The following is a 16,983-nucleotide window of genomic DNA, read 5'->3' on the forward strand; positions in this document are numbered from 1 at the left end:
TATTTCTCATGAGATATATCATACCCAAGAAGTTCTCGTCTTTCTCTACTGACTGTTATGAAGAGAGATGTGAAGAGGTCAAGTTTGGACTTCTACGCCGTAGACATCTTACAGCATTTAGGAAGATTCCCACCTCTGATACTTGTGCAGGTCTATCTGTTATTGCCTAGAGTAAATTTTTACACACCATAAAATGCAGTCAGATTTGATGAACATCTCTTTGCCTACAAATAGGACTAAACAAACAGACAACTGAAAAGGACAGGCAAACCACGAACACTGCAGATTAAACATTTACACCAGCAATTTAGGGGCATCTTGGAACCCTGCTTTATTATTCCAAATGTGAGTACTTTAGGGGTACAGCTCAAGGGCACTTTGAATAATGGGACCTCATCTACTACATTGGGTTAAAGTCAACGGCCCCAAACCCAGTCCTACAGATTCATTGTGTGGCTGGGCTCCTCAGCTCTGAGTCCAGGGGAGTATAGGGAACGGGTTACTTGTTCAGTCCATGCTACTGCCTTTGAGATGAACAGATTAGAGCTGTGGAAAACTGCAGCCAGGACAAGATGGTTCAGTAAGGAAATATCTTAGATTCTCCTTTGCAGTCGTTAGTCCAGATTCCTTTGCATACATCCATCAACAGGATCTTACTGGGGCAGAAGATCTTCACTTCATCACACTTTTGATTGAACTTTCCTACTCATAAACTGTCCTCAGCCTGCAATGACAAGCAGTAAGGAGGTAACGTACATCCTCGGCAGTGATACGCCCTGTGCTGGAGTGGCGAATGCTTGACGGGCACTGCAAGATGACACAACCTGTCTTGTTTTGCCTTTTGAAAAATGATGAGGCAACATAGCAGAAAACTCCTTTTTGCACTGGCTGGCACACATCTGGGCAGCATCTGGATAGAAGAGTCTGATCCAATTTTGCAGAGGTGGTTTTGCTCTGCAGCATGATGCCTGCACATGCTGTAGGAAGGCAGACTGCACAAACACACTGTGGTGGTCTGGGTGCTGCAGTACAGCGTGGTCCTGGGTGCCTTAGTCGGTCTAGGAGTCTGACCTTGATGTCGCTGCAAGGGTTCTGTGAAAAGTATAGCTGCAGAGCTCATCAGTCAAGTCATCTTTGGGCAAGAGACTTTGCCCCCAGGATTTTTCAAGGGAAGCCACAGCTTCTAGAGATCTGCAAGTATTTGGGGATGTTAGGAGTGTAGAAAAAGAAAGGATTGAGGAGGATTATATGAAGTCAACTACCAAGAAAACTGATATGCAAAGTGTGAATGAAAATAAAATAGTTTGTGTCAAGTTAGGTACCCCAAATTAGTTCCTGGTTTGAAAGAACTTGTGACCTCCAATTTCTCAGCATTTTGATAAAGACAATATTATTTTTCTCTAAAGTGCTCAGAGATTTCAGATAACATATATATGGGATTTAACATATATGTGGGATTTAAGTGATATTATGTGTAGATATTATCTGCTGTCCTGTAGGATGTAGTAAGTAAACATGTTGTAAACTGCTGTGTGAAGGTTGATATTTAAATATCATGGTGGTTACCTTGCCAGTGTAAAATTTCATCACCAAAAAATCATAAAGTGTTTCTGTCCTACGTTATTTTGATGGTGAGAGGAAAGTGGTTAACTGTCACAAAATGCTTGGAATGTCTGACCCTAAGGTGACTGGCTCTTTTCTTCTTCCTTATATTCCACGGAGGTCAAGAAGGTTCCAGCTGCAAAGGTTTTTACCCCCAACCTTGTCAAGATTCAAGTGCAAGGGAAAACTCACATTCATCCTTAATGAGCAGAATTTCAGATCCTGACACTAGTGTAAAGAGATCTTTTCTCTCCTGGAGAAAATCAAGGACTTGATCAGCAAGGGAACTGCAGGCGGGGTTTGAGTACATCTGGCAGTGTCCAGGAGAACTCTGCAAAGTGCTCTTGCCAAGTACTTAGGATCTGATCTGGGAGAACTCCCTTATTCAGAAGTGTGCATTTGCATGTCATTAACAACCCGCTGCCTTCAGTACTTAAGCTATCTTCTGAACTGGGACTTCATCCTGTGGTGTACGCCTTCGTCTCATCATTCGTCCGTACGTATTTACACCTAGCCCTAGTAACAGCTCCAGTCTGGGCTTGTGAGAGGAGGGAACAATAACGATCAAAGCAGCAGAAAAAGTTTTCAAGTGCTGCTAGGAAATCATGTGCTGTTTTTCTATTCTTTGTTTAAATTTCCTTGATTTTTCCATTTCAGAGCTAATTGAGCTAAGGGAAAATTGCCTATTCGCCATTGCCTAACAGTGTACTTGTACTCAACGATGATTGCTTGTAGTAAATACACCAGTCTTAAAGGGAAGAAGTGGATCAAGAGAGCTTCCATGCAGTTTCACAAGAAGAGCTACACTAATTCACAGCAGTTAAATGTCTGTTCCCTTGACTTCACTTTTCTAGTCAAGTGGGTAAATAGCTTCCCAAGCATGCAGGACCGCAGAGCTGAAAAATCTTAAAAACTGGCATGGCATGAAAGAGCATTAACCAGCTGCATGGGATTCATCACACCAGCCCCAGACGTCTTCAGTGCAGGCTTCAGCATCCACACTCACCATGCCTTCCTTGTCCTCAGCGACAAGATACCGTTCCCCTGATCCACTTTAGCTGTCTGTTTTGGGATGAAATGAGCTGTACCCTGGAGGTGCTTGCTTCTTTCAGTCAGCCCTGAAAGGAAGCTTAGATGATCAGCTTAGATATAGGCATGCAAAATGGACAGGCGAATCCCACATGTCATAGCTCTCTGTAGACCCTCCCTTATTGAGTGTTTCTCTTATGACCAGAAGACCCCTAAAAGCCTCCACATTTCAGAAGATAAAATAATTGTGTTGATGAGGAAGCTGTTCACTAACAGTTACACTGAGAATCTTAACCAAACTGCTGTGTTGCAGCATCCCCGATATTTGGCTTACTTAAAACCAGATCACAGAAGGTAAGTGTACCATACAGAAGAGCCACCTGGTAAATCCACAAGATCTAGAAAAGAAGAGAAAATGTTATTTCAGGCCAAACTGTGGCTAAAACACTTCAGCTGACATCAAAACCCAGCAATGCCCCATAACATTCAACCTTTTACTATATTTTGATGACAACATTTTGTTTAAAAAAACAATACCTGGAGGATTACATTGTGCCAATCATCGGCCCAAGGGTGACTAATATTTTCATTTCAACCATCCATTATGACCAGTGGGTGTCTTTTGTTAAATTATATGCTGCATGGTGACGCCTAAAGGCTTTGTCTCTTCCCACGGACCTTTCCCTGGCATTTCTACTGACATGTCAGCAGCAGCTCCATGAGATCTTGGCTTTGCTGTCGGAGCTGACTTAAGGAGTTGCCAACACCATTTCACCATTTCAGTCTCCCACGTGCTCCTCTTTGCTGTCACAGCCTCCTCGGTGATGCCACTGCAGTTGTCTGTGGGGTCATGCCAGAAATCAGAACTGGTTCACGCTCAAAATCTCTTCTTCTGGAGGAGTGTTATTTTAACCTGGTGTGTGGCTCAGCCCTGCAAACCCTTGTTCTGGAGCAGGAGCTGCCCATGGAGAGGGCAGCGCTCTGCGGTGTGAAACCAGGTACGAGGTGCCAGGAAGGCAGGAGAGGGAATATTTTAAGCTAGCTTCACTGACAAAGCCAGAGTTTCATGAAATTATGGGCTCTGTGGACCTCGCGCTGTATAAAATGAAAGGGAAATTTAAACCAATTAAGCCTGTGTATTAATTGTGGAAATCTTTACATGGTTCTATGTTTCCTTCAACAGCACTAGGTTTTTAATTTTTCATTTGAAAGGACAGCTAATTCTCACCTATGCCTTTTTTTTTTTTTCCATCTTCGTGAAAATTCACTCTTCAATTTTAGAGTTACTTTCAAAACATGACTCCCTACTCATTGTCAAATATAACACAAAATGAAAGTCACTTCAGCATTCAAATAGAAGTCATTTAGAAACTGAAGAAGAAAGCTTTCAAAGGGCAGACTTCAGTAGCCTTAATGTTTGTTTAAAATATATGCTTTACACTTTAATTTTCATTTCTGTAATTTACCACACTTAAGCCACAGTCCTCACAGATTTATGAATTTACAGGGAGTTTGCACAATGCATGAAGTTCAACAGAGAGATAAATTTGCAGGATGAAGGGCAGCTGTACTCAGATCAGGGGCACTGTGGGGATTTATGCGCTCACAGCTTTCTTGCAGAAGCCCACTCTTGGTAGAAGTGCATTGGCTTCATTCTGATAACAAGAATTCTGTACCAACTCGGGCCATGGTTACAGATTGGTTATTACCAGGTCTGTGGGCTTTTTGGGATCAGCTTGCTCTGGATCAGATGTAAGCACACAATCTTTCAATTCAGTTAGCCCAAGTATACAGAAATATTTCTGTGCTGGATTTATGCTTTTTTTAGCAGGTTTAAGCTGGCTACAGCACCTGCTCCATCAGAAGATGTTCTGGGACAAAATGACTCCTTCAGTATTTTCTTAACACACTTGAATTGACAGAGTAAGATCATACAGGTTCAGTGCTTTGCATCATATCATTGCGGCATTTCTGACTCATTACATGGCACATCAAGACTATGTTCAGGGCCATGTCAAAACAAGGTCTAAGTTCTTGAGAAGTAATCCCCACCTGTCTCCTCAAGAGCCTGGTAGGCTTGCAGACTCAACTTAAACTGCATTTATATAAGCGGGAAGCTTATGAAAGAGCAACCCAACCACCTCCATGCTCACCGCTTTCCTTGTTTCTGCTCTTTCACCTCACTGTGACCACAACTGAGCTGGATAAAACAACCCAAAATCTGAAAACAAGGATTATTTCCAATTCTGATCTGTTTGATCACACGGCTCTGTCAGTAAAGGCACCAACACAACCACACAGACAGCACAGTGACAGGAACCGAAGACGAGGAGCAAAAGCATAGGACGTGCACATGTGCTTGGTGGAGCAGGGCTGGAAGGTCCTTACACAAGCACTGCCTGCAGAGAAATGCCTGCAAGCCACAGCCACCATCATGTTGATAGAGCAGCTTTTCTTATTCCAGGGCACAAGTGCAGTGTGAGCGGGTTGTCTCTCTGCCTTGCTCATCAGCCCAAAGCCCAGATCTCAGAAACTCCAGGTGAGCATCCCCAGGTGCCTCTGGGTGACATAAGGCACATCAAACAAATGTGAGGAGGGATAGTACTCCCCAAGGAGTTCTGACTCAAATGGGGAGGAAAAAGTTTCGTCATAGCTGCTACAGATATGGCTGAGGGCCCTTTATAAGAGGTGAAATAAGTGTCACAGTTGGGTCATGGGAAGATAACTACCAGGCAGCTTAGCTGCAAGCAGAGATAGCCTGTGACAGCCAGCCACACTCGGTAATTGCGTGCTCAGTGTGATAGATAGCGGGACCCGAAACAGCTAGCTGGTTAAAACTTAGTGCATGGGCAGTGTCTGAAAAGATACCTGGGATCTTCTCAATTAGCCAAAGCACACAACAGGATTTTTATTCCAGGTTCCATTTTTTGCCAGCTTTAAGCCTGGCTGCAGGACTGTCAACTCCCGGTCTGCTGTGAAGTGTGAGATCCTGGGCCATGCTGCGAATTCAGTCTGGGAAGATTAATTAAGGATGTGGAGTCAGTGAAAGGCTGCAGCAGCATGAAATCACCCCTCCTTGTCCTGTTCTCTTCCAGGGACAGGAGCAGCCTCCTTGTGGACGTTGTGGCTCTACAGATGTAAATCCTGTGTGGACATGTTCAGAACCAGACTCAAAATGCTGCAGCTATGTGATGCAAGTCACTGAACTTTCCTCTGCTGGTTCAGGTTTGTTCCTGGATTTCTCTGGGAGCACACGGTCCTGGCAAACCTGGCAAAATTCATACCATACCTTCATCTATCAGCTTCTCATTTCTTACGGCTTTAGATGGACCAAGTAGCATCTTTCTCCACCACAGTCAGCATAAAAGCATGAAGATTGTATAAACGCCGTATTATTTTATTTTCATGAGAACATTGTCATATGTTCATTCATGATCTGGATCGAGTTAGAACTGCTGAGTGCTCCAGTGCTGCACAGGTATGATATTATTACAGGACTAAGGTTAATTTGTCTCTCTAGACAATACTGCAATGCCATTTGAGGTAACTCTCTCACCCCAAAATGACACTTAGGATATGGTTTCATGAAACCTAGATCTCTGTCCAATAACAACTTAAAGAATTCTTGTTCTCACATTATTGCCCACCACTCCTTCAAAGCAGGGTGCTAATAAGAAGTAAAGCAAAGCCTGCAAAAAAGAAAGAAAAAAGGTGCTTTCTTCTTTGCTGAGATCAGCCCAGCTACCTGACCACAACACAGGGGAGCTGTACTGGCACAGCTGAAAGAACAGCACAGATGTGGAGCCTGGCAGGGGATGGGGGAAGGTGGGCACCTCTAAAGTGCTGAGAGTGCTGACAGCACCGTGCCTTCCTGCCCGGTACCGAGCAGGTCTAGAAAATGCTCTGCCACTCTTTGCCCCTCTTCCCAGGCTAGTAGGATTGCTATTTTTAGGCAGCTCCTTGGTTTCATGAGTCCTTTCAATCCATTCCCTGATCTGCTAACAGAGGCAGCCAGTGGGTGGACAGTGATGGCCTCAAAGCCTACAGCTGCTGGAAAGCTGCTCCTTTTGGGCCCTGCGCAACTCGGTGTCACCTCCAGCAACATGTACGCTTGCTTCCCCGTGCTCAGGTCCAGCTCCATGCCTGAGCCTTGCCTGCATGTCAGGATGAGGGTAACCCATGGGTCCAGGAGGCAGTGCAGAATCCTGAGGAGGGGGGAAGCAGCGGCATGCCACCAGCAGCAGCGCATGCACAACTGGGTGCCCAGAGCTGCAGGAACGCGTCCACATATACGACATTCCGATGCAGCATCTAAGAGCCTGGATGTGCCGGCAGCGCTCGCATGGAGCAGCCCTCACGTGGTGGTGTGAGATAGCGGTGGTGGAGGCAGCTGAGGAGGAGTGTAAGCTGGAGGAAGGCTGATTGTGTGTCACCCTTCTGTATAAGATTGGCTCCCAACGTGTGTTGTAATCACCAGCACAGGGAGAATAAGCAGTCTTTAAAGCCTCCCCAGCCTCCCTCTGGTCTCGGGAGCCCATTCGCAACAGGACAGCTGGACTGTGCAAAACCTCACTCAGCCTCGTTTGCCAGTCTGTGCTCTGGTACTCCTCACCCCAGCTTGAACCTCCCTCATGGACTTTCCTGGCCAAGACGAGAACTGTTTCCCTAGACAGTACAACAGGGCACATGTCAAACACTTCACACTATCAAGTAGGCCAAAATCACTCCCATTTTCCACATAGGGACGCGGAGCAGAGGCAGGAAATGAGATGCCTCAAGGCTATGGGATGAATCAGTAGCAGAAACAGAATGAAAATTCAGAACTTCCTGTGTCTTTACTCATCCCCTTGAATACGGTTGATGATTAAGCTCTTTAAAAGTTAGTGTAGTCGATGACCTCTACATCTCTGGTCAGTGATTAGGGCCCCAGTGTAATAAATGCGTAAAAGAATAAAACAAAGACAATTTCAAAGAACTGGGGAAAAAAAAAAAATAGCGGGCAAGGAATTTCTTTCGTGGCCAGAACATAAATGTTGGGTTCCCACTACTTGCACAGTGCCTCTTTCAGTAAGGAAGGAAGTTTCTCTAGTTCTACCCCTACGGGTCCACCGAGAATGGAAATTGGCTGAAGCCACAGCTACCACCAAGAAGCAATACTATGGTTACATTTCCTCCCTTACATGCAGTTTCTGTCCCCACTCCCTCTTGTCAACACCACCGCTCAAGCAGGCATGTAGTGAAGCAGGCCAGGGAACTGATCAATAGCAACATTAACATTTTTTTTCCTTTCCTGGGCTAGCTTTGCTGAGTTCTGGCTCACTGCACAGCTGTACGAACGCTTATGCTGGGGATGAGTGGCCACAGAATAGGGGTAAATGGCCGGAGAAAAGGAGGCTCAGCCTCCTTCTGTCAGGGATGCTGAAACTGCTCAGGGAACTATAGCTCCTCTGTTCCTTCCGCTGCTGCAGACGCAGAGAGCAGGAACAGGTGGAACCGTGTCTGAGGGTGACAGAAAGCAGCACACTGGCCCCACAGCTTTCTCCTGCTTTGTTCCTGAACAGATGGAGCTGACTCAGATTTTTTGATGCTTCTACTTAGTTTGTCATTAGAAGACACAGTCATTTACTGCTCTGTGTGTGGGGTGACTATCCACGAGGCTGAAATTGCCTTTCCTTGCATTTCATCTGCATTATGATTTTCGATGGCCATCTCACTGTCTCCTTCAGGGGTGCTGGTTTCACTCCATGAGGAAGAGTTAAAATAGACTGCTCATCTTCTTTCCAGTGGTTTTAGGTTTGGTCTTTTAACCTTTAGACTTTCCAAACTGGGTAAGTATGCCATGCTGGTGAAGAGCATGATGAACATGTGAAAAGAGTGGTTTTGGCCACAGCCAGGGAGGTTTCTTCCTCAAGAAAGCAATCCTTTCATCCCTCAGCTTGTGTTGGAAGGAAAAGGAAGGTGACCTGGTGTGGTGCTTCCTTCCCAGCAGGGAGCTCTCCTGTGGCATTTACTTCATGAGGAGGGTGGTGAGGCACTGGGACAGGCTGCCCAGAGAAGCTGTGGATGCCCCATCCCTGGAAGTGTTCAAGGCCAGGCTGGATGGGGCTTTGAGCAACCTGCTCTAGCGGAAGGTGTCCCTGCCTACGGCAGCGGGGTGGAACTAGGCGATCTTTAAGGTCCCTTCCAACCCAAACCATTCTATGATTCTATGCTTCTATGATTTACTCTGTTGTGAAGACTATTTTTTCCTCTAAAGTTAGGGAATGCCACAATTTTCAAGGATTCACAATATTTTTGTCAGCACTTCTTTATCAGTCTTCTACTGCAATACTAAAACAAACAAATCTCACTATGGAAAGTATAAGCTCAAAGCAGAGAGAGGGCACTATGGTGGAGCCAGATCGGAGCTACAATGTTCAAAGTGAGCTCAGAGCCTCAGCTCTACAAAACTCCAACTGTATTTTTCAGGGGCATGAGAAAGGTGTCATATACTGGGTTTGGAAAAATTGCAGGTCGGAATTTGGGCTTCAAAGTCTTTGCAGCATCCAGAAGTACACAGCAATAGTCTGGAGTTATAAAAGACATGTTCTACAGCAATGTCATTTTCATACTAAAAAACAGTGAAAAAAGGGAGTAGCGGGAGAGGACTGGAAACCGGGACTTCACCATAACACTACATGGGGAACCCAACATCGTGAACGCAGCATGGAGATCAACTCCCCTATCTTAAAAAGATTTTAGAAGCAGAAACAGCTCAAAGAAGGGCAAGTATGGAGTGGCTCACATTTCTGGTATCACTAAAAAGACCAGAATTTGCTAGCTGGCAAAAACCGAGGTGGTACACAAAGGGCATGTATAAAAAGAACGAATCTAATGGAGAAAATTAATAGGAAATTATTGTTGTCTCTTCCAACACAAGAACAAGCAGATCTTGGTTCAAAGCCAATGAACAAAGGTGGTCTTCACATAACAAGCAGGTGGAACATCTGTGGAACCACCTGCCAGAGGACACTGTAAAAGCCAGAAGCACGTACAAATTCACAAACGGGCAATCTAATGGCAGGAAAAAATCATTAGAGGGTACGAAACGTGGTGACAGCAAACACTGCTGAAGAACTCCCTGAGCTCAGAGAGCTGGGAGGACGCCTCAGGGAAGTATCACTGGACGGTCGAAGTATCCTTGTGCTCTTCCCTCAGCATTCACCACTGGCTACATCTTGAGACAGGATGCTGGGCTAGACAGACAATGGGTCTGACCTACCAAGGCTGCTCTTATGCATAGAAAGGTGGTGTGAAATAAGCCACGTAACACAAACCAGGCCTTTGATAATACATCTTCGTGGCTCCTGTATAGAAAAAACCAGTTGCCCAGTGCAGGCCGGAGTGTCCTTTCTTTGTAACTATACTTTAAGTGAAAATGAAGTACGCCATTAAACTGTTATGGTAATTTATCCTTACACTTTCTGCTCAACAGGTTTGCTTTGTTTTAAAAGTATGTTTCTGTGATACTTATAGCTATGTATATGTAATTTTGTGGTTAAAGTAGAAGAGACAGGAAAACCTTGGTTCCCACAGGAAACATAACTCGACCTCTTGCAGGCAGGTAACATTTTTGCCATATCAGTGTGATAAAGAACTTCAATGAGAGACAAATCCTGCCAAGGTTTACACCTTCATGCAACTGCCTGATGTGACTAGCTTGAGAGAGGGTAATGAGATTTTTTCCACGATTCAGATTCTGCTGGAAGATCCTTCTGGGTGCGAATGGGGGCCTGACACAGTTCTGGCTGTCAGTAAATGATGTGTTAAAATGCCATCTCATAAGTTTGTTGAACCTGGTTCTAAAGGCCAGTTTTGTTTCCGCAGAGGTCTCCAATGGGGCAGGAATGTTTTGCCTGGGGGCGCTGGTGGCGGGGGGAAAGAGAAGATGACAGATTTTGCCAATCATCTCACTGGAGATGGGAAGGGAAAATACTCCCATGCCCCACCCCATCAGCAGTGGGGTCTCTCCAACCACTCTTGTGTACCTTTTTTGTTATTATTTCCAACGAGCGCCTAGCGATACCGGTGGCGATCGCCTAACACCGGCCGTGCCTTCGCCCCACAGGCGCGGCGGGGGCAGCGGGGGCGGCTGACATGCCCCTCCTTGCCCACGCCGCGGGGCAGAGGCAGGGCGGGCTACTCACAGCAGCCGTACAGGCGGCGCGGCACGATCAACCCCGTCCAGTCGCGTAACCCTACGGCCGTGCCGCGGACACGCGTGGGCCTCCCCGCCAGCCGGGCCCGGGCGTTGTTCGCGGCGGGGCCGGGGCCGTCCTCCCTCACCCCCGCCCCGTCGGGGCTATCGTAGGGCGGCGGGGCGGGCAGGGCCGGTCCCCTCCCCGTCCTCCCTCTCTCTTTCTCTCCCCGCGAATTTACCCAGCAGTGCTTTGGTGCGGGCGCGTTTCCGCCGGTTTTTCCTGTTGGAGAAGGGAAGGGGGAGCTGTTTTTTCTCTCGCTCTCCCCGCTCGCAGTATATTTTGTATCCCTTTTCTCCTCCTCCTTCTCTTCCTCCTCCTCCTCCTCCTCCTCCTCCTCCCCGGCTATCTTTGTCTGGCTCGCAGCACCCCGCTCCAGCCCCGCGCCCGTACCCCGCCGCCGCCGGGACGCGCAGCCCCTGCCCGCCGGTGCCCGGCGCCGTTTCATGCGAGGGCAGCACCGCGGGGAGGGCTCGGAGGCGGCGGGGGCTCCGCCGCGGCGGTGGGCGTGAGCGCCCCATGCCAGAGCGGGGCCGCGGCTGCCGGCTGCCGGCGTGAGCGCCTCCCCGCCGCCGGCCGGGCCGGGCCGAGCCGAGCCGTGCCATGCCCGGGTGCGGGGTGCACCGTGAGGCTGCCAGAGGCTGCCGGCCCCGGCGCCGCTCCTGCCGCCGCCGCCGCGACATGGTGTGACCCGCTGCCGCCGGCGACGTGCGGGCACCCACCGACCCACCCACCGACCCACCCACCGACCGGCCGGCCAGGGCACCGCCGCCCGCCTCGGGGGGGGATCCAGCCCCGCGCCGCGGGGAGACAGACGGACCGCAGCACCCCCTCTCCTCCCTCCTTCCCTTCCTTCACCTCCCTCTCCCCCCTCCTCCTCCTCCTCCCACCATCCATCTATCTATCCATCATCCCCCCCCCCCGCCAACCCCTCCCAATGCTGAAGAGTTTCAACCCGGCGGGGCTTGAGTGAAGAAGGGAAGGGCGGAAGAAAGGAGAGGAGCTCCGCGCAATTCACAGCTGCTCCGGGGAGGGGGGAGGCGGCCTCGCTATTATTTAACACAGAAGAAAAAAAGACAAAAAAAAAAAAAAAAAAAAAGGAAGCGACGGGAAAATGGCGAACGATTCTCCTGCAAAAAGTCTGGTGGATATCGACCTTTCCTCCCTGCGGGTGAGTGCCGGGGTGGGGGGCCGGGGCCGGCGGGGCGGGGGCCGGCGCGCCCTTACCGGGGCTGCCGGGCCGGCGGGGTGGGAGCGGCCGGGCCGGAGCGGGGGCCGGGGCCGGGGCGCGGGGGGCCGGCGGTGGCGTGGGGGGAGCCCCGTGGGGGGAGCCCCGCGGGGGCGGGCGGGGGGAGCGCGGCCCTGGGCTGCTTTTCCTTTGTTTGCATGTATTGGCATGTGCGTGGAAAAAACAGGGCGCAACAGCTGCACGCCGCCAGCAGCCGGGCTCGCTCGCTGGGCTCTGCCAGCAGCCATCGCCTCGCAAAAATGTAACCCCGCTTCTTTTCTCCCCCCCCCCCGCCCCGTTCTGCCCCTTCTCCTCCCTTCCCCCTCCCCAGGACCCCGCTGGGATTTTTGAGCTGGTGGAAGTGGTTGGCAATGGCACGTACGGGCAAGTCTACAAGGTTTGTGGCAGAATTTATTTGCCTTTTATTATTGTCATTTTTCTAGAGGATACCTGGCATCTCTGCCGGGCTGAGCACACGGCTGATGACGAGCCACCCGCTGTGGCAAGCAGCACAGTTAGGGATGATAAAAATGTTGTCCTTGTCATTGTTGCTGTCCGTGACAAGTTTGTCAGCCTCTTGGCTTCTGCTTTTCCAAAGGGGCACGAATTACTCTCCCAAGTACCCATCTTGAAATTATGAAATAGTCCTTTATTGTCCTTATTCCCCCCTGCCAAGAAATGACCAAACCGAGTGGACCCTGTCAGAGTGTGTCCGAACTATACAAATAGGTCCATGGGCTTATTCAAAATTGCTGCTGGCAGCCCTCATGGAAGTTACTGCTGCTGCTGCAGTGACTTCAGACAAAGGCATCGGCCTTCATTAAAATTGTCCCCTGGTTTCCTTGTTGGAAAACCTTCAAAGTGCTGAAGCTGTTGAGTTGGGGTGAACGGTGCTGCATCCGGTCCCACTGTGCCGTGCAGTGATGGGGGAGGTAGAGTGACAATAATAAGCAATCGAAGCGGTGAAGCTGATTTAGTGAAAATCAGAATTGCCAGAATAACCTGCTTGACAAGTGTATGACTTCAAAAAATAGAAATTGGAGAGTGCCCATGTGGGTGTGAAACTAGCCTTTTTTTTTTTTTTCCCCCCCCTCCAGTGTGCAGTTAGTGGAACAAACAAATCTCGAGATTGCATGACTTTGCAGCGAGTGCTAGCTACCAGGATGACTAATTATTCACACAGTCTTAATACTTGGCTGAAGACGGAAGGCTCTAGCCTTATATTGCACAGAAATGCAAGGCACATTTGCAGAGGGAAAGAGAGATAACTGAAACTAACTGACTATTCCTAGCTGCTTGGGTGGTTTTTTGTGTGTTTTTTTTTTTTTTTTTTGCTTGTAAACAAAGCAGTATAATTGGTGAGTTTCCCTGATGGCAAGATACTGCTGCTTGCAGCTCCAGTAACTAAATAAAGCGCTTTGGTGCCTCTTCTGCAAATGAAACACATGTCAGTTTGTTTTGAGGGCGTGAACCTCAGCCTTCATGATGAAGTAGTTTGTGCAGCGTGTGAGTTGCATTTTAAGACTAGAAGTGGGATAACCAGGCAGCTGCTGTTGTCAGAAAGCTGGAAAAAGGAATGTGGCTCAAAAGGCTAGAGGAGAGGGGCGAGATAGATGAGAAGCTGCATTTTGACACTACTGTGACCATTAATTTTTTTCTGACAAATGAAATGACACCATTTAAACTTTTTTTTTTTCTGTAATCCTTCTACTCCTAGATCTTGCATAGTCTGAACCCTTCTTATAAAAAAAAATTGCAGGGCGTGATAGTGTGACTTGAGACTCTCCTGTTAATTATTGCAATTTGGTGCATTGTTTCTTGGCTTACTTGTTAACGAGCTAAGTCCTAGGTTGTTTAACTGTCTTGACAATAGAGATATTTAATTTCATTTTCTTTCAGTATGCTAGAACGCTCCTGGCATAGTTAACACTAGCGATGAAACTCAGCCCATGCATTTATCGACTTGGAAGAGTGAATGAACACCTGAGGTCTAAGGGCATCCATGTCATTCTGATAACAGGGGGAACAGCAGGCGGGTTCGGTCGGGGTACTAGTTCTAGTGCATGTGTGAGATTTCCCTGCCCTTCCCCTCACTGGTTAGACAGTGGCAGAAATGTTTCGTCTTGCCTGGTAACTGAGGGCATGGTGGTTTGGGTGTCGGGAATAAAAAGAAATAAGTAAGTACTGCTTTGCTATGGAGCCTTTCAGACATTAGTGGATTGACAGGTGTATAAGTTTGAGTTTGCACTGCTACTTCATAGGCATTTCCCCACGGTTGTGGACACAATGTAGACATCCAGCAGAGTTGTATATAAACAAAATATACCAAACCAAAAAACTTCCTTGCTGTGATTAAACCTCTCCTTTCTTCTTGGAAGAACGCAGTTATGTAAAAAAAAAAAAAAAAAAATCAGTGCAATACCAGTGAAATAGTACTTAACTTTTCGCAGCCGCTGTTTTGTTAGGAAAAAAGGGACAGCTATAGATCAAACTGTGTGTGTATGTTTCCAGGGCTTTTGGAGAACTGCATAAGGGAGGGAAAAACGTGGTTACGCTGTGTTTGCTTGTTGCCTTCCGCTTTCCCTCCTACCCAGCAACCTCTCCTTGAAATCCCTCTTCCCAAATGGTTTTATTTCCCTTTTAACCGGCCTGTCATCGCGAGGGACTGGTGGGGGGCGGTGGGGTGCGTGGGGGGGGTAGGTTGTCTTTGAGGAGCCCATGCGGAGGGGGTCTGTGGGGCAGCGCTAGTTTGATGTGACTTCCACATTTCGGTGTCGGCATCAGCGATGATGTCACCGGGCGCGGGGAGCGGGATTGGCTGGCGACCTGCCACTGCGGGGGGGCCGGAGGGAGCGGGAGAGGGCATGACGTTATCTCTTTGTCTGGCTCGTGCGCCCCGGCGATGATGATACCGACCGAAGGTCGCTCTGCCTTGCTTGGGGAGTCTCCTCTCCAGCACTGGGAAGGAGACTGCGCCGACCTGTTGAAAAGCAGAATGTAGTCCTGGTTTTCTCTTCTTTGCCTTAGCTGAGCCTGCTGGAAATAGCTCAGATATATCTAGCTAGAGATATTTCTGTCTGGCTAGGGATGTGTTCAGCCTGGAGAAGAGAAGGCTCCAGGGAGACCTTATTGTGGCCTTTCAGTGCTTAAAACGGGCCTGTGAGAAAGATGGGGACAGACTTTTTAGCAAGGCCCCTTGTGATAGGACAAGGGGTGATGGTTTTAAACTAAAGGAGGGGAAATTCAGGCCAGACATGAGGAAGAAATGTTTTCACTGAGGGTGGTGAAACACTGGCCCCGGTTGCCCAGAGAGGTGGTCGATGCCCCATCCCTGGAGACATTCCAGGCCAGGCTGGACGGGGCTCTGAGCAACCTGATCTAGTTGCAGATGTCCCTGATCATTGCAGGGGAGTTGGACTAGATGACCTTTGAAGGTCCCTTCCAAGCCAAACCATTCTATGATTATAGATATTTCTACCCTGGCCATTCATTTAGCTATATATAGGTATATAGATGTATGTGGATATATATACACACATGAAATATGAGGACGTTCTTAAGTTATTCGGCACCTAAATGCAAGTAGAGTTTTTCCCTGTCATAGAGCGGTGTGGATCCTCCTGAGATTTTATGCTATTAAACTGGGTTGCCCTATGTGGAGTGGACCTGGGACCTCACTGACGAGGTATTAAAAAATACTAAGTTTTCAGCTGCTCCGCTTAAAGAATTTACATTATCTTCATCTTTGTAATCTTGCTTACACCTCTCCTGTGTGAAGGTTTCTTGCCTTTCAAGAGGAGCTTGTTACACGCTGGTGAATTGAGGGAAAAAATAAGTGAGCCTGAGGCACCCCAACCCAGGGCACTGCCAAGAAACGGGGTGTTTTTGGGAAGTCTTCGCCCGGTGCAGGGGAAGGGGCAGTGGCGGGGGTGGCTCATTCGTCCAGGGGCAACTCTGCTGATCACCTGAAACCCTGGCGAATGCAAGGCTGGCCTGAAGTTGTTTGCCCTGTTGTAGTTTAAAATCTAAGGATGGTAGCAGGGAAGAAAGGGAGACGTTTTTGCACATTGCGCCGCCCGTAAGTTAGAAAGCAAAGGGTTAAACGTTGCGAAGCAGCGCCTGGCCGCGGAACCCCCTTGAGCCTGTCGCGTAACGCTTTTAAGGAGCCCCCAACGCCTCTGCTGGAGTTCGGAGGGAGAAATTTCCCTTCGACAGGTTGGTATCAGCTGATGGGAGCCGAGGGGCATGCGCGGGCTTGTCCAGAGCCGGCAGAGGAGCATCCGGACCCGGGGCTGAGTCCCCCCGGCCCGGGGCTTAGCGCCCCTCACGCCGCGTTTAAGCAGCAGAGTAGCGATGTATCACCTTTAGGTAGTGAGGTGCAAGCAGGGGGTGATGTGAGTGGCACAGAATTCAGGAAAAAAAAAAAAAAGTTAACCTGCAGTTGTGCTTTTTGTGCGTGCTGGTGTCTTGCGGGATGGCTGTACCTCCCATCTCCTTCCCTCCTGAGCTCAGCCCTACTTTATCAGAGCACTTTGGTGTAGCTGGAACTTGTAGCCAGCTTACCAAGTGATTAGCTGCCTTAAGGACTTCTTTTGATCTTTTGCAAATAGCGGAGAAACATTTTTGACATTACTGCGGTTAGATTTTAGTTTTTCACATCCAGTAGTAAGCTTAATTTGAAGTTTGGCTCACACAAAATGAAAACACTCCTGAAATTTGCCTCAAGATAAGATTTGAGCTGGCTGTGTTTGCTGCTTTTTTTGTTTTCCCTTCCTTCTCTTTGCCTTTTTTTTTTTTAATGCAAAAATGACCTGTGAACTAAAGGCATTGGTTAATATTTTCCAAATCTAAAAATCTCTGCCATCTGGATCATTCATAGAGGCATAA

At 48.3% G+C, this 16,983-nt stretch overlaps 1 protein-coding gene across 8 annotated transcripts in view; it reads left to right on the forward strand.

Moving 5' to 3' along the window:
* The first annotated feature begins 11,334 nt into the window (after positions 1-11,334).
* MAP4K4 (mitogen-activated protein kinase kinase kinase kinase 4) overlaps positions 11,335-16,983 on the forward strand; it is a 162,628-nt gene continuing 156,979 nt past the window's right edge. For all 8 annotated transcript variants that reach the window (XM_065646818.1, XM_065646827.1, XM_065646852.1 and 5 more), the window contains exons 1-2: positions 11,335-12,039; positions 12,428-12,493. In XM_065646818.1, the coding sequence (XP_065502890.1) occupies positions 11,983-12,039; positions 12,428-12,493 (123 nt within the window). In that variant the 5' untranslated portion in view covers positions 11,335-11,982. The remainder of the gene's footprint in view (positions 12,040-12,427; positions 12,494-16,983) is intronic.

This window comes from Caloenas nicobarica, chromosome 1 (assembly GCF_036013445.1).
Source record: "Caloenas nicobarica isolate bCalNic1 chromosome 1, bCalNic1.hap1, whole genome shotgun sequence".
Classification (NCBI taxonomy): Eukaryota; Metazoa; Chordata; class Aves; order Columbiformes; family Columbidae; genus Caloenas; species Caloenas nicobarica.